Raw genomic sequence first — 23749 nt, 5'->3', positions numbered from 1 at the left:
TATTAGCGCTGTTGACCACTGATGGCTCATTACAAACTCATATAAACCTTTATATCAGACCCCCACATACAAATATACATCAGATGGTAAAATAGACAAAAGCTACTTTCCTTAGAGATGTCTCCCGTGATTTAGTGAATACTCTCCATGCAGTCCCACACCTCATTCAACTCAAAAAGTCTCTTGTTTGGTCCCACTCTTTTGTTTCTTCTTTCCTCAATCTCTTCTTAACTCTCGCCAGCATCTATCCCTATCTCTCCCCCCTTTTCCATCCAGCATCTGCTCCCTCTCTCTCTCTTTACCCTTTCTGACCAGCATCTGTCCCCTCTACCCCCTTTCCATCCAGCATCTGCCTCCTCTCTTCTCCCTTTCCATCCAGCATCTGCCCCCTCTCCCCCTTTCCATCCAGCATCTGCCTCCTCTCTTCTCCCTTTCCATCCAGCATCTGCCCCCTCTCACCCCCTTTCCATCCAGCATCTGACCCTTCTCTCTCCTCACTTCCATCCAGAGTCTCTCCTCTTTTTCTCCCTCCTCCATCCATCATCTGGCCCCTCTCTCTCTTCACTGCCATCCACTCAGGCCCCTCTCTCTCCCCAGTTCCATCTAACATCTGCATCCTCTCTCCCCCCTTCCATCCAGCTTCTATCTCCTCTCTCCCCTTCATCCAGGTTCTGTCCCTCCTCTCCCCATTTCCATCTGGCATATGTCCCTTCTCTCTCCCTCATCCAGTGTCTGTCCCTCCTCTCCCTCTTTTCATCTGACATCTGTCCCCTCTCTCCTCATTCAGCATCTGTCCTCCCTTCCCCCTCCAGCCACCATCTGTCCCACATGCAGTGAATTCCCAACCAAGAAAAACAATATTTCTGACTTAAATAAGACTAAGTGAATTTAGAAAAAGAGTTAAACAGTAAATTGACTTAACATTTTGTACTAACAAAGGTAACCAAGAGGCATATTTTCAAAGCACTTTGGGAGGCTAAGTTCCATAGGTTTCTATGGAACTTTGGGAGGCTAAGTGCTTTGAAAATGAGCTTGCAAGGGTAATTATCAATTTTTTTTGAAGATTTAAAAACAGCACTGTATTAGCATTTCCCCTGGCTACATTCCAAGGTGTGCTTAAGGTCAATGATGCCCCTTTGTCTTATAAATACCTTCTCAGATACCTCTTCCTCTCTCCATTGCCTGCAATAATAGCAGTCCTACAACTTGAATAAGATAATTATCTGGATTTGTAACCATGAGAGTTACACTGTGCCCTGTCCATTCAAAGCTGCATGACTGACTATGGAAGAATTGCAGCCTAATAGAGGAACCCAAGGAGTGCTTAAGGTCAATTCTCTCCATTGTCTTATACCTGTTCTGCTCAACTTTGTACTTATAACCATATTTCAAACAGCAAAAAAAGGAAACAATTCTATAACAGGAGAGCTATATTGTGGCCTCTCGCTCAATCTATACTCCTCCGACTGCTGCAGAACTGACTATAGAAGAATGGCAGCTTAAATGAGGAACCCTACCTAATTATAGTGAGTACAGCATCTTTTTGAAGCCTGCCACATCGGCACATCCACACCTCCCCAACCTTATGAGTACCAGAGACACCATGACCTCTCCTCACCATCGACAGCATCTACCTTCAAGGAGGACTCTTTATCAGTCCTAAATGTGCACTTTAACAGTGCACATTTAGAACTAATAATAAGCGCTAAACCCAACTGACAAAGTAGCTCCGAAAGCTATCACCATGAAGTGGCTCACATGGATTTGCTTAGCCCTTTTAAGCATATCGGGCGTTAACCTACAAGATATCTTAGTGCCTAATATTATCCCCGTAATCTACAACCCATCTAGAAGACCCTGTACTAGGAAACATCCTAATTATAATGTCAGATATCTACTAGACAATGCCAATACATACCATCAGAATACTACTATGGTTACAGACCAGAAACAAATGGTTAACATTCAATGGCCTTAAAAGCCTTGCTACCTTTTGCAATTATCCAAACAATTCTCCCCTTTGGAACACAAGTCTCAACTTACTCCTGTCCCCACCTTTCATATCAATGCCAGGTCTGTGGGGAACAAGGCTCTCTTACTCAGGGATCTGTTAGAATTTTCATATCTGGCCTTTCTGTTTATCTCAGAAATATGACTCACAGAAGTTGATAGTCCAATACTGCCTCATATCTACCCATTTTCTAGCAAAAAAGGTGCCGGTACTCAAATGCTAGGCCACCCTTCAAGAGTGGGGTGATCACTGAGGGACTCACCCCATAATAGCCAGCCCCCTGCAACCAGTCACAGAATCTATGACGAGACAGAATTGGGTTCCATGGGTCAATTTTAGCAGACAATGGAAAAGGTGCCAGTACTCAGTACCCCCAAGTACCCCCTCAAAAAAAGCCCTGCATCTACCCATCCGGTTATGGTATTCTTCATTCTTCAAGACAGGGTAAAAAAGGAGACAAACTTGCTGTTATCTTTAAGAGTTTTTTTCCACATGTCTTTAGTTAGTTCTGGGGGCTTCCCTGAATTGGAATACATACTGTGCAAATTCTGTGATTTATTTATTTATTTGTTGCATTTGTATCCCACATTTTCCCACCTATTTGCAGGCTCAATGCGGCTTACATAGTACCTTAAAGGCGTTCGCCAATGATTCAAAAGAGGCAAATCAAGTTGCCCTTCTCATTTACCGCCTTCCGGGAGCTTCATCCAAGGCAGAACCTCTACTTGAAGAGATTACTTTCTCTGCCATGTCACAATTTTCAAGGATTATTTTCCTGGGAGACTTAAACCTATACTTGGAAAATAATACAGCTACCAATGTTCATAACTTCAAATCATTCCTGAAGGACTGTGAACTAACTACATTCTCCGAGGGTGCAACTCATGAAAAAGAAAATGTGTTAAACTTAATGACTTCCTATCCAAAAGGCTTGATTATTTCATTCAAATGGAAGCCAGTACCATGGTCTGACCACTTCCAACTGGATTTCACCATTGATATCTGTATGTCAAGGTCATCCAGACACAAATCATCCAAACTCATCTCCACCAGATGTAAAATCAACGAGGACAATTTATGGTCAGGGCTTTCAGATTCCCTCACTACCGCATCTCCTACACATGGTTTTATCAAATCCTGCTGGGACACCAAGGTGAAAGCCATACTAGACAAAATTGTTCTATTAACCACTAAAAATGTCAAGACATCCAAAAATTTGTCATGGTTTACAGAGGAACTATCCATCCTAAAAAATGAATGTCGACACCTTGAAAAGCAATGGAGAAAGAACAAAAATACTACTGATAAAATATAAATGGAAGTCAGCCTTCTGACACTAAGAAAAGAAGGTAGCTGACTTAAAATGCCAATACTATAGCAGCCTAATAGGTCAAAATGATCTTGACAACAAAATACTTTTCTCCTTTGTTAAAACACCAGCTTCCACTAAGAAGGATGAACATTCACAGAAAACATGTCCCACCACCCAAGACCTAGCTGATCATTTCGCCAATAAGATCCTCCAAATTAGGTCTGAACTATCTAAAGCTACATCAACAATGAAAAACAGGCCAACCTGTAGCTCAGCCGTAATCAATGGAGATCCTACAACCCAAGAACTCAAACTGACCAAAACTGGGAATCTTTTCAACTACTAACAGTTGAGGATTTTAAGATCAATACTGTTGAAATACTCCCGAGAAAACTGCTCCATGGATCAATGCCCAAAACACCTACTCAAATTCATCCCGATGGAAGCAGTAAACTGGCTGCTTGATAATCTCAATGAGCTGTTAAAACAGGCTCTCTTCCTCCTGACATGGACAAAATTGTTCTCACTTCACTACTGAAGGGATCTGGGCTAGACGTAACATCGCCTGCAAACTACCATCTCTCTTTATATCTGGACGCATTTTCTATTTTCTATTGGTCACAATTTGGCTTCAGATCGTCACATAGTACAGAAACATTGCTGCTGGTTCTAACTACATATGTCAAAAAATATCTATGCAGAGGTAACCAAGTAATTCTTCTTCAATTTGATATATCGGTGGCATTCAATATAGTTGACCACACATTGCTACTCGTATGCCTGGATCAGATAGGAATAACAGGGGCTGTGTTCATATGGTTCAGCAATTTCCTATCAAATCGAAATTATCCTGTCAAGCAAAACAACCAACTTTCCAACTTCCGGTCTCCTAACTGTGGGGTCCCGCAGGGATCTCCCCTCTCACCTATCCTGTTCAATCTCTTTATGTCATTCCTTGCCTCAATACACCTAAGATGTAATGAATTACTATTATCCTGTGCAGATGGCATCCTGCTTTTCTTACCAGTGACAGCATCAAACATAGATCTAACTCAGTCTGTAGTGAATAGTATGACTGCTGTCAACATCTGGGCACTGACCAATAAACTGAAATTGAATGCACAAAAACCAAGGTCCTGTGGTTCAGAAATCCGGGAGTTGAGGTCCCATCATCAATATCCTTGACCAATGGTCAAATCTTCACAGTTGAATCTGAAACCAGGGATCTTGCTTGACTCTTCACAATCCTTCGCTCCTCATTTTAACCAGCTATGGAAGAAAACTCTATTCAAAATGAGACAGCTACATCTAGTCAGATCATTCTTTGACTGAAAAGCCTTCAAACTACTAGTCCATATGTTCATCCTACCTCACTTGCATTATTGTAATGTTCTATTTCTTGGTATTAAGTGTCAATATCAGAAAAAAACTGTAAATCATACAGAATACAGCTAATATATAGATTGAATAGATATACTAGTGTTTCAACTCATCTAACAACTTACGCATCCGGTTTCGGCTACACAAGCGCAAAACTGTGGAATGGCCTCCCAAAAGCTGTAAAAACAATCCATGACCACCTGAACTTCAGGAAATCACTAAAAAGCAACCTCTTCAAAATGGCATACCCTAACGACCCAGCGTAAACCTCTTCACCCAGCAACACAGCAAGACTATAATCGTACTGGACAACACGCAATCTTCAACCCACTTATACCTTATACGATCACTATATAACCTTGTATCTGTTATCAACCGACTAGGCAAGTGCCTCAGACGGTACTATGTAAGCCACATTGAGCCTGCAAATAGGTGGGAAAATGTGGGGTACAAATACAACAAATAAATAAAATAAATAAATCTAAGCAAACTGCACTGGCTTCTCATAGCAGAAAGATTTTCAGCTCTCTATTCTCCATTCTTGGAGTCAAAATATGGAACTCTCTACCAATTCCCATCAGAACAGAAAACAGCTACCTCAGCTGCAGGAAGAAGCTAAAAACCTTTCTCTTCTCAAAGACTGCTTCATAACAATCCATCATGACTTTTACCTCCTAATATCATCCATTATTCTTTCCTTAATGTTTTTAGAGTCATGCATTAATCCAAGGGTCTCTAATATTTCTCAAACCTTAAATTAACACTATTTGCTTTTGTCTCACCTAGAATGTAAACCGCACTGAACCCTGGAAAGGGAATAGCGGTATACAAGAATTGATTTGAATTGAATTGAAAAATTGAACTCTTGGTTTTCTTATTTAGCTAACAATAGAATGAAAAAAATCTACTTTTGACTTGTATTTGTCATGCGCTAACTGGCAACTAATTCCTCATTGCTCATGCAGCATGGAGCCTGGGGCTTGGCCAGTACACTTATCCAGCTGGTGGGGCTTGAGCATCCAAACCTGCAAAGGTAGGACTCAACATCACTACGGGGTAGGTGAGGGGCGAGGGAGAAGATCTGAGAGGAAATGTGAGGCCTAGGGGCGCCACAAAGAAATTACATAAACACTAAGGGCCCTGTCTACTAAGCCACACTAAGGGCACGCTAACATTTTTAGCATGCGCTAAACGCTAACGTCGCCCATTGGAACATATGGGCAACTCTAGCGTTTAGTACAGGGCCCTAAGGTTGCCGTTAACAGAGAAAGTTTTGGTTGTTTTTATGAGAACTCTTCTGTATTTCATATACAGCAATACTTTGACAGGACTTCCTAGCACAGCAAACAATGCACCTGAATAATCATTTGGCAAGGTTCTTGAGTAAATAATATGGAAGAATTGGTTAAAATTCAAGTTCAACAAGTTCAGACAAATACAGCCCCATGATAATCCTACTAAAGGTAAACTGAGTAATTAGGTTCCACCCTGGTTCGCTATATATATAAATCTATGTGACCGAAAAGCACCTTTCAGCCTCTAAAGCTAGAGCCTTGATAGACATTCAAGAATGGATCTGGCGGGAGTTAGCATTTTCTTGCTGGTGGGATGTCTCTCCTTACTAATGTTAGGCACAGTCCAGAAGCGAAGGAAGCAAGGTATTGGCAAGCTTCCCCCTGGACCCACTGGTCTCCCCTTCCTGGGCAACATCCTGCAGCTGAACAGTAAAGATATCTTCCTCTCACTCAATAAGGTACATCATCTTCTTCTTTCTGCTCAGTTGGTGGTAGCTTAAGCCTAGCACAGAGTTGCTTTATTTAAACAAACTGATCTTGAATCTTATTTTAGAAATAATCTTATTATCCTATTGCAAGTGAAGGGGGCATGGTGAGGCAGAAGCAGGTGTCATAGCCTAAGATTAATAGGAGCAATGTATAAACTATGTATTTTGTAACAAAATGTGTGATTACTTTTTACCCATGTATTTTATCCCTATTTTCAAAGCAGAAGTATGCATGCATTTTCACTTTGATGCTTATATGGATACAAAGTACCAACACACATTTTGGCTGCCTGTCCCCCCCCCCCCCCCCCCACACACACACATAAGTAGCTTTTTCCCCCACAAAATAATAACAAGCAGACATTTGAGAATGGAATTGGTATTTGTTAATCTCTCCATCAGGACCATTTTTTCTTTATGTGGTTCCACAATATAGTAATGTGTAACATAGTAGATGACAACAGAGAAAGACCTGTAAGGTCCAGCCAGTCTGCCCAATACATGCATATACAATGTAGGAATACTGAGGAAGGGCAATTTTCAGATGGCTAATTTACATGTGTATATAAGCTTAACAGACTGATAAATATACACCCAAATCATAACATAAACAAATTTTCTCTATGATAAAAGTAATGTACTTAAATTAAACATTTGGGAATGGATGCACATGGATGCACATGGGATACCTAGATAGAGGGTAATTGGTCATGGAGGCTGTAGTTGAGGTCAGGGGGTGCAAATTGGAACATGAGTGAATGCAAGATGGGGTATGTGTGTGACTGTATGAATAGCAAATGACTGGATGTAATGTGTCTGTGTGGGTGAGATGTGTCTGTGAGGGACAGCGTGGGTTCATGTTGGATATCTTTGGTATTGATAATGCTGGTGAATTTTGGGAAGTGGTGGGTAGAGTCTACAGCTTTCTACTTGGGTGTCTATGGGTAGAATTGTCTGCATGTGGAAGGAAACATAAGAAATGAGAACCCTGCTGTTCCCCAAAAAAGGAAAAAATAAAGAGGAAAAAGCAAGTCCATGTCCCCTTCCTTCTTTTGCACTGCACATTAGGACTTTCTGTTGTGCTGAGTACTTCTACTCAAAGTAGCTGTGAAATTACTTTTGCACTTTTTTTTTAAAGAAAGCTTAGTCAAAGTAACCAGCACAGAATAGCAGATGCAATCCCAACAACAAAGACATGGGGGAATTAACCCACACATTCTGGTGTGGGTTAATTCCCCCATAAGAACGTATGCATCTTTAATAGAGCATACTTTGCAGGTGAGCAATCACATGGGTGGAGTCCGGGTGGAATGTGGGTAAGGTACACTTAAGTTGCATGTATATCTCTTGAAGCTAGGCATCTAAATCTAAATACACACTTATATCAAGTTAAACATATTCTATAAAGGAAAGCAGAACACTATAAAAGATACTGCTTTCTTTCATAGAACAGGCCCCCAAATAGGTGTCCCTTGATAGAACTGCCCTTTAAGGCAGTGGTTCCCAAACCTGGTCCTGGAGGCACCCCAGCCAGTCAGGTTTTCAGGATACCAACAATGAATATTCATGAGAGAGATTTGCATGCAGTAAATGGGCCCCAAGTTTTTAAAGATTATTTAAATTGTCTATCTGATGATGAAGCTTTAATAGTCTCTAGTAACGAGTTCCAAAATTGTGGCTCACTACTTGACATAATATGTTTTTTTGTATGCATCTTGACATCTAACCATTTTCATAGTAGAATTTTGAAGACAGATCTCTCTCCTGGTGTGTAAAAATCTAGTAGATGCATATAGAGAAAACAGATGATATAGCAGCTTGTATAATTTCCACAAACATTTTTAAAAAAACAAACTATAAGAGTTTAATGCAAGACTTCCAATCCTTCCCCCCAGATTCTACAAGGGTTGGTCAAATTTGAGCACAGATCCCATATCTGTATGCAAACTAAGTACTTAAGGAGCCATTAACAATCAATTGACATGAATTAGGACTTACAAGCAGATCTGCCTATGTACTGTTTTATAACATTGCATGCCTAAATTTTCTTGCCTGCAAATGAAAAGGGGGTGAGGCCATGGGAGGGGCATGGGTGGGTCAGTGGTGTTCCAAGAATTTAGGTGCAGTGTCATTGAAGAGGATCATTTATGCACCCAATGGCCAATTAGACCAGGTTTCAGCAGATATAAGTCCTCGTGCTCAAAGCTGGACGTGGGAATTTATGCTAACTGCTATTCTATAAAAGTCCCTTAGAACTGAGAGACCTTTATAGAATTGGCACTTAGGGATCCTGTTACTAAGGTGCACTGAAAAATGGCCTGCGGTACTGTAGACGCATGATTTAGGCATGCAGAGAATTATTTTTTAGCACACCTTCAAAAAATACCTTTCTTAACTTTTTGCCGAAAATAGACAAGCGGCAAAATGAAAATTGTCGCGCATTCATTTTGGGTCTGAGACCTTACTGTAAGGCATTGACCTAGCAGTAAGGTCTCACTTGGTAACTGGACAATAATGGTCTACGTGCGTCAAATGCCACTTGAAGCGCGTAGCTGCCGCGCACCAGAAAATAAAAAAAAAACATTTTTCACATGCAAGTAGCAAACGCATGCCAAAATTGAAATTACCACAAGGGCCATGTGGTAACTTGGCATTAACTCCAATTTGGCGCACATTGGGCGTGCTTAGGTGTCTACGTGGCTTAATAAAAGGGCCCCTATTTGGATTTTAAAGGTGTCTAACTTTTGGCAGCATTTACTGAATCTGGCCACTACTGCACAGCAATTTTAATCATTCCGGTTTTATTCTGTGCATCTTTAGACATGCTTTAGAAATTCTATCTACTAGGACGTACTTAGACTCTGTTGATCACAGAACTCTTGGTGAAAGCTTGAACAGTTCAAACAGCAGGGCCACGGTAATGAGATGCATTAAATCAGATATTCCCAAAACATAGTTTTCTTCCCCAACCCACTCCCTTTTAGTTCCCTCCTAAGAGCTGGGTATCTTTGTGATATAAAATAAACTCTAAATGCCAGATAAAGGCAGTCTGTTAATGAATACGATAATATCAGCTTCTTTGTTCATTCTCTTGAAGATGAACGGCTCTGGAAGGGGGCATGGGGGGGGGGGGGGCGCAATATATAATGTTGGATAAATGTTGGCAATAGATTTTTGCTAGTTGTTAGATTCTTAGATAAAGATCTGTCCATGATTTGTTTTCCTAGCTAAGTGAGAAATATGGATCACTGTTCACCATCCACATGGGCTCAGATCCAGTGGTGGTGCTGTGCGGTTATGAAGCTGTGAAGGAGGCACTGAATGAACGGGGTGAGGATTTTGCCGGCAGGGGAAGCCTACCTATGTTGGACAGAGTCACCCGAAGTCACGGTAAGAACATTTTAAAGCATAAGATATGAGAGGAAAACACAGAAACAGCAGACAAGTGGCTGTGTATCCAGCATTATATATAGAGGAGAGATAATTATCTTCTTGTGCTAGTTCTTCCCTCTGCAAAAAAAAAAAATGGTTTCTCTGGGTTTTACTTCAGATTTGCTCCATCTTATTGAGGTATTATAAAATGACATTATTATCAGTAAAACATTTTTGTTCCATTTAGCACCTACAGTGTGTTACAAGAAATGTAGATAGATAGATAGATAGATAGATAGATAGATAGATAGATAGATAGATAGATAGATAGATAGATAGATAGATAGATAAGCCATTATCATAAAATTGCCTCACATTATGCTTAGTTCACACCACTTCAATTGCATAATAACAGAACGTTTTCCTATACAGCAAATTAAGACAAATCATAACCAGAATAATCCCTCCGATATTCAGTCCTCAGAGGTCAGCATTTTATAAAGCACTGATTGCCACTCACTAATTTTCAGTGCTGGCTCCTGTCCTGGTACAGTTACTGGATATTTGGCCTCTCCTTCCCAGTTAAAGTGGTTTCTTTATCACACCCAGTACTTACTGACATGCTGGGTTTTAGAATACTTGAAAGCTTGTATAACAAAGTGCAGCAAGCAGTTACTCTATTAATTAGTCTGACACTTAGCATATGCTAAGTCACATACTAGGTGCTTACTGCAAAATGGAATGGGAAATGAATGGAGAAGGGGCAGGTTGTGAACATGTACAGCACCATGCAGTTAACACATGGTAAGTTATTGTTCATTGTCATCGCTTGTAGGTAGTATGAATGCACTTACCACCTCATGAAGAGGAGATGGTAAGTGCATCCATACTACCTGCATTACAGTTATCAGAGATATTGGAGGTAAAAAAGACCCCTGTGCACCCCATCACCTTTTCAGACATAAGTCAGAGTATTCCCTCTGTCCTTCATCACCCCTCTGGTTCTTACTGGAGGGCCCCTATTTTCTATTGCATGTCATAAGCAATCCCCAGATGTTCCTGTCCTATTACCACGCTGGCTCAAAATGGCACCTCTGAGCCCTAGCTGTAGTCTTATAGTACTTCGGCTAGGGGGTCAAGCTGCCGAATAAGAACACACACACCAGTGAGGAGTTCTTTATTATATGAATAATGCAAAAGTTTAACAAATAGTTAATGAAACATAGCCTAACATAACAATTACAAGCCAAACAAAAAGAATACCAATGAAAAAAAGCACATGGTGATTAATATATGTACTAAAAGACATAGCAATACTAAATATCAAAAGAATATTTAAGAAGCTACAAGTTGTTATTAAAGTGAAAAATGAAGAACGGAAACTTACTATGAGTTATGAATGGTGAGAAGAGATCATATATTTGTCAAATTTGGTCCATACTTTAGAAACAGAACTGAACTGCATTTATCTGGTAGGGAGATTTCAAATTTATGCACTTGTAATGCTGATTGCTACCAGAAATAAGTATTAGGAAAATAGTTATCTTTCCAATTGCTCAGTATTGCTTTCAAGGTCAAAGCTACTAATATGTTCAGTAATTTAGCATCATATTTTCTGTGTTTTTGAGAATGAGCCAAAAATAATAAGCTGCATTGATAAATGTTGTTTGTATTTGTAGTACTGAGGAAATAATTTTCCAAACCTGTTGCCAAAATTCTTGCATGCCAACACAGTCATATAAAAGGTATTTAACAGTTCCAGGGTGATTTGTAAAAGACCAGCAACAGTTATTGGGAAGGAGCTACTGCCATCTTTTGAGTTGTCCAGACAGCACAATGATGAAGAAATAATGATTGTATGATGTTTGCAGATGATAAGGGTCTACTAATTTTAGACCAAAAAAGCATCCATTGATCTGAAGATAATTTACAATGTCAGTGTCCAGATCCCATGATTTTACCAATACATATTCTGTCATGGAGGATAAACAGTTTAAAGAGATGCTATCTAGCTTATTTTCAAAAGGGAAGGACGCCCATCTTCTGACACAAATCGGGAGATGGGAGTCCTTCTCACGAGGTCGCCCAAATCGGCATAATCGAAAGCCGAGTTTTTGCGTCCTGAACTGCTTTCCGTCGTGGGGATGACCAAAGTATACAGGGGCGTGTTGGCAGTGTACTGAAGGTGGGACGGGGGCGTGGTTAAGAGATGGGCATCCTCAGCTGATAATGGAAAAAAGAAGGGCATCCCTGATGAGCATTTGGTCGACTTTACTTGTTCCCTTTTTTTCACGACCAAGCCTCGTAAAGCTGCCCGAACTGACCAGATGACCACCGGAGCGAATCAGGGACCACCTCCCCTTACACCCCTAGTGGTCACCAACCCTCCCACCCTAAAAAAATTAAAAAAAACATTTTTTCCAGCCTCTATGCCAGCCCCAAATGTCATACCCAGCTTCATCACAGCAGTATGCAGGTCCCTGGAGCAGTTTTTAGTGGGTGCAGTGCACTTCAGGCAGGCGGACCCAGGCTCATCCCCCCCACCCCACCTGTTACACTTGTGGTGTTAAATGTGAGCCCTCCAAAACCCACCCGAAACCCACTGTACCCACATGTAGGTGCCCCCCCTTCATCCCTAAGAGCTAAGGTAGTGGTGTACAGTTGTGGGTAGTGGGTTTGGGGGGGGGGGTTTAGGGGGCTCAGCACCAAAGGTAAGGGAGCTATGCACCTGGGAGCAATTTGTGAAGTGCACTTCAGTGCCCTCTAGGGTGCCCGGTTGGTGTCCTGGCATGTGAGGAGGACCAGTGCACTACGAATGCTGGTTCCTCCCAAGACCAAATGCCTTGGATTTGGTCATTTCTGAGATGGGCGTCCTCGGTTTCCATTATGACCGAAAACCGGGGATGACCATCTCTAAGGTCGACCATCTCTAAGGTCGACCTAAATGTTGAGATTTGGGCATCCCCGACCGTATTATCAAAATGAATATGGACGTCCATCTTGTTTCGATAATACAGGTTTCCCTGCCCCTTCGCCGGAATGTCCTTAGAGCTGGACGCCCTTAGTGATGGTCGTCCCCGTTCGATTATGCCCCTCCATGTGGCCTAGATTAAAAATTTTGTCAATGAAAGAAGAAATAGAAGGCTGCTAAGAATTAGATGTTTTATACTATCATTTATGTTAAATTGGAAAGTCTGGAAATGAAACACCTGCTAATTCTTTTGGTAATTTCAGAGTTTTAATAGCAATTTTAGGGACTTTGGAGACCATAAACATTTTGTGAGAATAATGTGGAATTGGTGGTAGCAGGAGACAGGAAAAAGTATCTGTAACATGCTTAAAAATGAAACTGATTTATGGCATAGTTACCATTTTTATTGATTCTAGTCTACCCCACCATGTAAGCTGTAGGGGATTCCAGGCAAGAAGCAAATCTTTAACACAAGAAATATATATTTTTTTGAATTTACTTCCCGAGCGGAATTAAGATCAAGTAACAAATCTATACATAAATATCTAAACCCTTTAGAGGACTAAATTAAACCAAAGTTTGAGCCTATATCTGGAGTGACATGGAGCTTTAGTGGTAGTACTATATTTCAGTTTTTTGTTTGTTTATCTAAATCCAGAGGTGTATGTTTCAACTAGCTGCATAAATTGAGGAATAGATGAAATAAATAAATAAATAATACAACCTCATCTGTGTATCCTGCTGCTTTAATCTCCATATTTTTGAGAGTAATACCCTGTATACCAGAGTCTATTCTAATTTGTGTAAGTAGTAGTTCTAAAGCTAGATTAAAAAGGAGTGAGGATAAGGGACAACCTTGGTGTGTTCCTGTCTTAAGTGACTTACAATTTGAGAGAGTGTTATTGCCTAGTATTCAGGCTATAGGATTGGTATAAAGTATTTTAACTTAAGGGGCTCCAAACATTTCCAGAATTTTAAATATAAAATTCAATTCCACCCTGTAATAAGCTTTTTCAGCATCTATGGCCATCGCTATGAAAGCGTGAGGTAGTTATTAGTAATTATAAACTGGTGAAATTATCTAGCATTATCAGTAATTAACCACCCTGGCAAAAACCTACCTGATTAGGGTGTATAGCAGAAGTAATTACTTTCCTAAGATGATTATGAAGAATTTTTGCAAATATTTTATAATCAACATTTAAAAGTGAAATTGGTCCATAATTAGAAACTATTGTGGGATCTTTATTTGGTTTGGGAAGTATTGTGATAATGGTTTTAAAAAACGTGTTTTATCTTTTTCTTCAAGTGAAAGAAAATGAATTGCAATTTAGGGATCTAGTCTTTTTAAAATGTTTTGTAGAATTCACTAGGTAGGCCATCTGGCCCTTGTGCTTTATTGATTTTCAACTGGGATATAGCATCAAATATTTCTTGATTCGTAACAGGACCCTCTAAAGAATTGGCTTTCTTTTCTGTGCAAGAAAGCAGAGAATTTTTTGACAGGTAAGCTTCTAAATCTGCAGGGGAGTAAGAGGATTCAGACTGATATAATTATGTGTAAAAATAGTGAAAGCTTTTAAAATGTATTTAGTGGAGGTTAAATTGTATTAGAAGAATCTTTTTTGATCATAGGTATTTGAGGTTTTTTTTTTTTTAATGTTTAAGTAAGTGGCTAGCATATGACTGCTTTTAGGGCTCCTTTTATAAAGAGGCAGTAAGCCCAAAGCGGGCTTACTGCTTGCTATACAGGAAGTACTGCTGGGCTACCACAGCAGCCCAGTGGTACTTGCCACCCCTAGCATGCCATCATTTCCAATGCTACAAAAATTTATTACCATGTTAGCTCGATTACCCATCAGTAATCAGGCTAATGCGGGAGCCCTTACCGTCACCTCAATGGGTGGTTGTAATGGCCAAGCGGCAAGTGTTTTACTTTCTGCATGGTCATTTGCTATAGGAAAGCGAGACTTCCCTTTTACCAGATGTGGTAAAAGAGGGCCTTGGCGTGTGTGTAAAACACATGCCGATGTCAATGCTGGCCCCCTTTTTTCGCAGCTTGCTAAATGGAACCCTTAATTTGTTCAGCGTACACGGCCCTATTTTGAAGAAATATCTCATTGCTAGGCTTTACATTCTAAATTCTGTTATATTGACATTTTAGATGATAAATTGCAGTAAGGGTGGTATGTGAAGGAGAACAAATATATTGCTGTTCTAAAGATTTAAACTTCTGTTTTATTTCTGTAAGGAGTTTGTATCTATCTTTAGTTTGATGTGCAGAGAAAACAATGAATTCTCCTCTAATTGAAGCCTTGAAGGCGTCCCAGATAGTTACAGGATGAACATTCTAAGTTTGGTTTCATTGGAAACATTTTTGAAACAAATTCTTGAATTTTAGATTTGTAATTATCAATTCTTAGTAATTGTGTACAGAAAGGTTTTTTATTTGTAGGAATATTGGAAGTGAGTTGAATGTTGATTGAGATTAATGTGTGATCTGCTATGGTAATGGGTTCTATTGCAGCAGAGTTAATTTGTTCAAGGAGATTATTAGATATAAAAAATTAATCTATGCGTTTGAAACTCTAGTGAGTGGCTGAAAAATAAGTGTAGTCTTTTGTGTTTGGAAATAGTTGTTGCCATGGATCAACTAAATTGTAATACTGAATCAGAGAGCATTTAAGGTAATGTTGAATCAGAGAGCATTTAAGGTAGTTTAACATCCACCCAACACTGCGTGTTCTTTGGGTGGATGGTAAACTACCTTACATTGATGTTCCAGCCATTTATCCAAAGGCAGATTAAAATCACCTGCTATGATAATAGGAATGGGAGGACAGTCTGCTTCTGCCACTACATGGAAGAAAGCAGGATTACCCTTATGTGGGGCATATAAATTAAGATGAAGTAATTCACTATTGTTGAATTGTGTGTGAAGCTGCAACCATCTACCTTCAATGTCCTTGACTTGTTTCTTGATTTGAAGGGAAATATCATTACTAAAAAGAATAGCTACGCCTCCTTTCTTACCTAAAGCTGGAGATCGATAGTAGCAATTAACCCAATTAATCCCATTTGTCAGTTGTTTAATATCCTGTAAATGAGTGTTGTGGAGAAACATTATTTTAGCGTTCAACTTTTTCATTGCCATCATCATTTTCTTCCTTTTGACAGGATGCCTAAGCCCATGAACATTCCAATATATTATCTTGGTGTCTTTAATATGTACAATAAAAAATGCACTCTGAGATATAACTCAATGTTCTTAATTTATTAATACAAAACATGTATCAACATACTGTACTTACAAACATTAAAAGTGCTTGAACATCACTCACCTTTTCCCTTCACAGGCATACCAGCATTCATTCACCAACATCTCATTTATTGAGCTATTTATACCCCCCTTGCACGGAAATATCACTTGATAAACACATGTTTAAACATTTTACTTTCACTGAAGATCAACCATCGTTTTCTCCTCATAACAGTTCGTTATTTGGGTGTGTTTTCCTATCACATCACACCACTATATCATGTGCATCAACTATAGTCCGTGGTCAGCTCTTTGCCAAAGCAAGGCGGTATGACTCCTCCACAATGGGGTTTGAGTATTCTCAATCTGCTCTCCTCCAAAATGGGGTTTGAGTGTTCTCAATCTGCTCACAGTTCAATTCTTTAATCTTGCTGGGCTCTGTGTCTTGGTCAAGGGAGATAGACTGTGATCCCCAACCTCAGGTGCAACAAGCCATGGGCTTTAATTGACAATGTTCCTCAATGCGAGTCCGCATTTCGTTGATCCTTCATCAGGAGGAACTTAATCTTGAACCCCTCTGGGCTCCGTTTCCAAGCAGGGCGTCCCTGGCTCCACCTACAGCATAAAATACAATGTACTATTTTGGGATCTTGCCAGGCACTTGTGACCTAGATTGGCCACTGTTAGAAACAGAATGCTGGGCTTGAAGGACCTTCGGTCTGTCGCAGTATGGAAATACTTATGTACTTATATGTACTTATGTAATTTATAGAATACTATCTGTTGACTGCGTTGCATAGTGCATTTAAGCATGCCACCTTACACCAAGCGTTGATCTGTCATAAGTGGTTGTGCCTAAATTTTGATGCATTGGTGCACGTTTGTGCTGATATTCTATAATGACTTAGATTTGCATAAATGCCGTTATAAACTTGGAACTAAGCATGCCCTATTGTGGTGCCTTCGTCTTCGCACCTGTTTTTAGTATTGTCATCCTCCTTTCCTAGAACTTCATCTCCTTTCAGTCTGTCCTGAGACCTGGGTGGCACAAGACTGATGGCTGCTCATGTTGCTGGGGAGGCATAAAAATGTCAAAAGACTAGCCAGCTTCAATGTCCTTCTCTCTTGGAAAAGAAACCTTTTTGTTTTCATTAGCCTTCAGTCTGGATTAGTCAGAATGGTTCACCCTTCACAGAAGCTGAGGCTTCTAATTACTGTGGCCTTAAATAAACTGAGGAAACTCATTTAGCTTCTCCCTTTGCATATACTATTTTGGTTCCCAGCAATAAACATCTTTACCGTTACCTATAGGGCTGTTAGTGACACAATTAGATAAGCCATTAGCTGACTATGGGATTGGCAAGAGTTTTAGAGAAAACATTTACAATGAGAATTTATAAGATTTATAAAAATCAGTTGAGTGAAGTGATGTGGTAAACTTGTTAGTCCATTTTTAAAGGTAATAAATAGAAATAACACAAACCATATAAAAGAAAATAAGATGATACTTTTTTATTGGAGTAACAATACATTTTTTTGATTAGCTTTCAAAGGTAACCCTTCTTCTTCAGATCAGAAATAAGCAAATGTTGACAAATATCAGCACATATATGTTGATATTTGTAAATATTTGCTTATTTTCTATCTGAGGAAAAATGGTTACCTTCGAAGGCTAATCAAAAAGTGCATTGTTAGTCCAATAAAAAAGGTACCACCTAACTTTCTATAAAAATTAGTTGAAAGCAGAAAGTAGTTTTTAGTCTACAATAAAAGAACTTGAAAACAGAATGACCACGTAAAAATCACAAAGGTTAGCATGGTTCTTTGGCCATCATGGGTGTTATTTTCCATCAATAGTCATTCGACCATGATGAGTTATGCTCTCCAAGTGACCAATGCACAGTAAAGAACTGAAACCATAAAAAATCTTGCCAATTTTCCCACATTGGGTGCAACGTTTTTTTTCTATCTTTAAATCAGATCACACTGGCCTTGAGGAGCCCCAGTATAAACAAACATTTTGTATTGAACATCTTGTTCCAAGGTGTGTCTTTTGTTCCTATTATAAAGACTGAATGTGTCCCTGATGTAGGCTGTTCAGCTGCAGAAACATGTTGGGTGATGACTGAAACACCACATTGGTAGGAATTAATAACACACCTTGTTTTTAAGGATGGCTTCTTACAATAAATTCTGTATTCGCTGCCACTAGTTGGTTCTTTTGGCGGCTACTTTTTGTGACATTTGCAATAAGACTTGTCCAACTTATACTGCTCAGTAGATAAGTGAAATTTGCAACTGTGAGGAAATGCTATATTTTTTCATGGTTATGTTCTATCATTATTAATATCAGTTGACCAATGTCTGTTTAACAACAGCTACTGGTCATGGCCAGTCACTGCAATGTAGTAATCTTTTATAACGCAAGCATTAAAGAATGTTTCATTAAGCTGAAGTCAGGGTTTTGTCAGATGTTTTATGTAGCAAATGGATCACACCAATTGTCACAAGTCCTTATTTTCTCCCAGACAAGATTTTTAAGCAAATACTACATCTATGGATACCCTCAGACAAGAAAATCCTTTAAATAAAGGTCCTGGAGTCTTGTTATCTATTGTTACTTCTCTCCCTTATCCTGCCTCCCTGACTTCAGACATTTTTTCCCAAGTATATATTCTTGCTCTGAAGTTCTTTCTCGGTTTATCCAGCATCTTCTGGCTTTTCACCAGTTGCCAAACTCCCTTTATCCCTAGGTTTAGATTCCTCTCACTACTGTGTAGAGGTGAAATTCTGCTGGACTGATTCCACTGAATGCTGATTTTATTTGTCCATTTTTCTTCCTGTTTTGTGTGATTTTTAAAGTTCCCCAACAGGACATTCACCATTGTGCAATCACAAGAAATGCCTACCTGCTTTATATACAGGTGACACTAAATTTTCATCAAGACTTATATACTGTGGATTCTTGATGTGGCACTCTAGCCAAAACACGGCCCATATTGTTCCTTTTCCTGTTTGCCAATTATTTTCATTAATTAAAATTTGTGTTTTGGCTTTGCAGTGGTCCTTGGTAATCTCTACTGTGTTTAGCTTTTGCTTCCTACCCATGGAGTTTGATCCTTCTTTTGCTTCTCTTTGTAGTCTCTGTAAAGCCCATATATCCCTTAGAACACAGAACATATGAACACAAGAGTAGCCATACTGGGTCAGACCAATTGTCCATCTAGCTCAGTATCCTGTTTTACAAACTGTGGCCAAGCCAGATCACAAGTACCTGGCAGACACCTATTTAGCAGCAACGTTCCATGCTACCAATTCCAGGGCAAGCAGTTGCTTCTGCATGTCTGTCTCAATAGCAGACTATGGACTTTTCCTCCAGGAACTTGTCCAAACCTTTTTTAAACCCATATACGCTAACCACTGTTACTACATCTTCTGACAATGAGTTCCAGAGCTTAACTACTCGTTGAGTGAAAAAATATTTCCTCCTATTTGTTTTGAAAGTATTTCCATGTAACTTCTTCGAGTGTCCCCTAGTCTTTGTTCTTTTGGAATGAGTACAAAATAGCTTTACTTCTACTCGTTCTATACCACTCAGGATTTTATAGACCTCAATCATATCTCCCCTCCTCCGTCACTTTTCCAAGCTGAAGAGCCCTAACATCTTTAGCTTTTCCTCATACGAGATGAGTTCCATCCCCTTTATCATTTTGGTCGCTCTCATTTGAACCTTTTCAAATTCCGCTATGTCTTTTTTGAGATACTGTGACCAGAACTGAATGCAATACTCAAGGTGCGGTCGCACCATGGAGCGATACAAAGGCATTATAGTATTTACGGTCTTATTCACCAACCTTTCCTTCAGCGTTTTATTTACAGTGACACCTAGATCTTTTTCTTGAGTGCTGAGCTCCAAGATTAACCCTAGCATCTGGTAACTATGATTTGAACAGGCTCACCTTTATCCATATGTTTATTCATGCCTGCAAAGAAATGAAGCAAATTGGTGAGGCAAGACTTTCCTTGTCTGAACTCAAGCTGACTCTGTCCTATTAAGCCATGTTCTGTAATTTTACTCTTTATAATACTTTCCAGTATTTTGCGTGGCACCAAAATCAGGCTTACCAGTCTGTAATTTCCCAGATCACCCATAGAACCCTTTTAAAATATCGGTGTCACATTGGCCACCCTCCAGTACCATGGACGATTTTAATGACAGGTTACATATCATTCATGCTTGAGTTCATTGAGTACCCTTGGATGTATGCCATCTGGTCCAGGTGATTTACTATTCTTTAATTTGTTGATTTGGCTCAGTACATCTTCCAGCTTCACTGAGATTTCTTTTAGTTCCTCTGTATCATCATCCTTGAAAACCATTTCCGGTACAAGCAGATCTTTTATATCTTCTTCTATAAAGACCAAAGCAAAGAATTCATTCATTTTCTCCGCTATGTCCTTGCGCTCCTTGAGCACCCCTTTTGCTCCTTTGTGATATAACAGTCCCACGGATTCCTTCATAGCATTTCTGCTTCTAATGTACCTGAAAAAGTTGTTACTGCATGTTTTAGGCTCTGCAGCAAGTTTCTCTTCATATTCTCTTTTAGCCTTCTTTATTAATGCTTTGTATCTGACTGGCCAGTGCTTATGTTGCTTTTTATTTTCTTTATTTGCATCCTTTTTCCATTCTTTGACAAACATTCCTAGATTTTCTCCAAAGGATGTAATCATTTACCTTTTTTCTTCCTTTGTTTTAGCTATGTGAAGGGCCCTTTTACCCAGCTGTGAAGGTGCCTACGCACGTCAATTCAGACTTACAGCCCAGCTACCGCGTGACCCATGTGGTAATTTCATTTTTGATGTGCATCCACTACATGCTCTGGAAAATAATTTTTATTTTCTGGTGCACAGCAGAAACTGGGCAGTAATCGTCATTCTACATGTATAGACGATTACTGCACTGTTAAAGCATGAGACTTTATCGTTAAATCAATGGGTGGCAGTAAGGTCTCAGACCTAAAATGGGCGCGCACAAATTTTTATTTTGCTTAACGTCCATTTTTAGTTAAAAAATACCTTTTTTGCAAGCATGCTAAAAAATGGACTTACTTGTGTCTGATACATGCGTCTACATTAGCATAGGCCATTTGTCGGTGCACCTTAGTAAAAGGACACCTGAATTTGTCTCTTCTTCCTGAATCATATGAGAACTTTTTTTTTTGGTTGCTTATTGCTCTTGGGCCCCTGAGCACTGTCCCCTCTAAACTGAGTGGGAGTCCACCATACACAGTCCTACCAGTAGGGGGTGCTGTTTCACTATCACATTTTCAATAGTAAGAGAAAGAAAAGCTCTCCGAGACTCTAGGAAACTTGCCTGTCTCTAGCCATTGAAAACAAAGTATTGAAGCACACCCCCACCCCCCACTGGAAGCAAAGAAGTTGGAGAACTCCTGCTCAGCTTAAAGGGATCACTGTCCCTGAGTCTACTTCTGTAGTGTAATAAATGCCCACAATCACAATGTTATTCAATAAATTGCTTTGATATATTTTTTTAATCACTCTAATTCTTTTCAGAAGAATTCAGTAACACTTATTCACTCTCTACAGGGGTCATTGGCAGTAATGGAGAACGCTGGAAGCAACTCCGACGGTTTTCTCTCATGACTCTGAGGAATTTTGGGATGGGGAAGAGAAGCATTGAAGAGCGCATCCAAGAAGAGGCCCAGTTCTTGGTGGAGGAGCTCAGGAAAACTGAAGGTTTGTGCTATAAGGTTTACTATATAATGATCTTTATTCCATTATTTGTTGGGTTTTCACTAGTACCAGATGATAACGTATGGTTGCAGTGAGTGTAGGTTCATTTAAAAAGGTTTATTCACCTTTCTATCTATAGTATAAGCTGATGGATAGAAGAAGACTCTTTGGCCTGAATCTTCCCATTGGAATCTTTGAAGCATGCATGATATCTTTTGTTCAAGAGGTGGTGTTAAGAATTATCAAAGATACATAAGTACATAAGCATTGCCATGCTGGGACAGACCAAGGGTCCATCGAGCCCAGCACCCTGTCACCGACAGCGGCCAAAAGAACAAGCAAATTGTCCCGCCCATCCTAGAAATAATGTATTATTCCCTCGTCCATTCAATAACATTCTGTGGCTTTTTCCTCCAAGAATCCATCCAACCCTTTTTTGAAGTCCGCTAAGTTAACCGCCTTAGCCACCTTCTTGGGCAGCAAATTCCAGAGTTTAACTACTTGTTCAGTGAAGAAAAATTTCCTCTGATTCGTTTTAAATTTACTACACTGCAGCTTCATCACATGCCCCCTTTAGTATTTTGGAAAGCATAAAGAGATGCTCCACATCGACCCGTTCCATTCCACTCATTATCTTACAGACCTTTATCATATCTCCCCTCAGTCGCCTTTTCTCCAGGCTGAAGAGCCCCAGCCTCTTCAGCCTATCCTGATAGGGAAGTTGTCCCATCCCCTGTATCATCTTTGTCGCTCTTCTCTGCACCTTTTCCAATTCCACTATGTCTTTTTTGAGGTGCGGCGACCAGAATTGAACACAATACTCGAGGTGCGGTCGCACCATGGAGCGATACAACGGCAGAATAATATCCTTATTTTTGTTTTCAATCCCTTTCCTAATGATACCCAACATTCTATTTGCTTTCCTAGCCGCAGCAGCACATTGAGCAGATGTTTTCAACATATCATCTACGACAACACTTAGATCCCTTTCTCGGTCCGTGACTCCCTACGCTGAACCTTGCATGACGTAGTTATAGTTTGGGCTCCTCTTTCCCACATGCATCACTTTGCACTTGTTCACATTAAACATCATCTGCCATTTAGACGCCCAGTCTCGTAAGGTCCTCTTGTAGTTTTTCACAATCTTCCCGTGATTTGACTACTTTGAATAACTTTGTGTCATCGGCAAATTTGATTACCTCACTAGTTACCCCCATATCTAGGTCATTTATGAATATGTTTAAAAACAGAGGTCCCAGCACCAATCCCTGAGGGACCCCGCTAACTACCCTTCTCCATTGCGAATATTGACCTTTTAATCCTACTCTCTGTTTCCTATCTTTCAACCAGTATTCAATCCACAGTAAGACACTACCTCCGATCCCATATCCCTCTAATTTCCTCTGTAGTCTTTCATGAGGGACCTTATCAAACACCTTCTGAAAATGTAGATACACAATATCAACTGGCTCACCTTTGTCCACATGTTTGTTTACCCCTTCAAAGAAATGCAACAGATTGGTGAGGCAAGACTTCCCTTCACTAAATCCATGTTGACTTTGTCCCATTAGTCCATGCTTTTGAATGTGCTCTGTAATTTTGTTCTTGATTATAGTCTCTACCATTTTGCCCGGCACCGACATCAGACTCACCGGTCTATAATTTCCTGGGTCTCCTCTGGAACCTTTTAAAAAAATCGGTGTTACATTGGCCACCCTCCAATCTTCCGGTACCATGCTCGATTTTAAGGATAAATTACAAATCAATAACTGTAGCTCTGCCAGCTCATTTTTTAGTTCTATCAGTAAGACGTACTATGAAGAAACCTCTTAGGTGAGACCAGAACTGGAGACTTGTTGATCTAGATGCAGCAGTTCTACCTATCATTCAATAGGTGGTGGTGGTGG

At 39.9% G+C, this 23749-nt stretch overlaps 1 protein-coding gene across 1 annotated transcript in view; it reads left to right on the top strand.

The window, feature by feature from the left end:
- The first annotated feature begins 6250 nt into the window (after positions 1-6250).
- The window catches only part of LOC115479939 (cytochrome P450 2C19-like), a 50606-nt gene continuing 33107 nt past the window's right edge, over positions 6251-23749 (top strand). The window contains exons 1-3 of the mRNA XM_030218273.1: positions 6251-6456; positions 9714-9876; positions 21696-21845. Of these exons, the coding sequence (XP_030074133.1) occupies positions 6274-6456; positions 9714-9876; positions 21696-21845 (496 nt within the window). The 5' untranslated portion in view covers positions 6251-6273. The remainder of the gene's footprint in view (positions 6457-9713; positions 9877-21695; positions 21846-23749) is intronic.

The sequence above is a fragment of the Microcaecilia unicolor genome, chromosome 11, assembly GCF_901765095.1.
Source record: "Microcaecilia unicolor chromosome 11, aMicUni1.1, whole genome shotgun sequence".
In the NCBI taxonomy this organism is placed as follows: Eukaryota; Metazoa; Chordata; class Amphibia; order Gymnophiona; family Siphonopidae; genus Microcaecilia; species Microcaecilia unicolor.
This window is presented reverse-complemented; position numbering and strand designations above follow the sequence as displayed.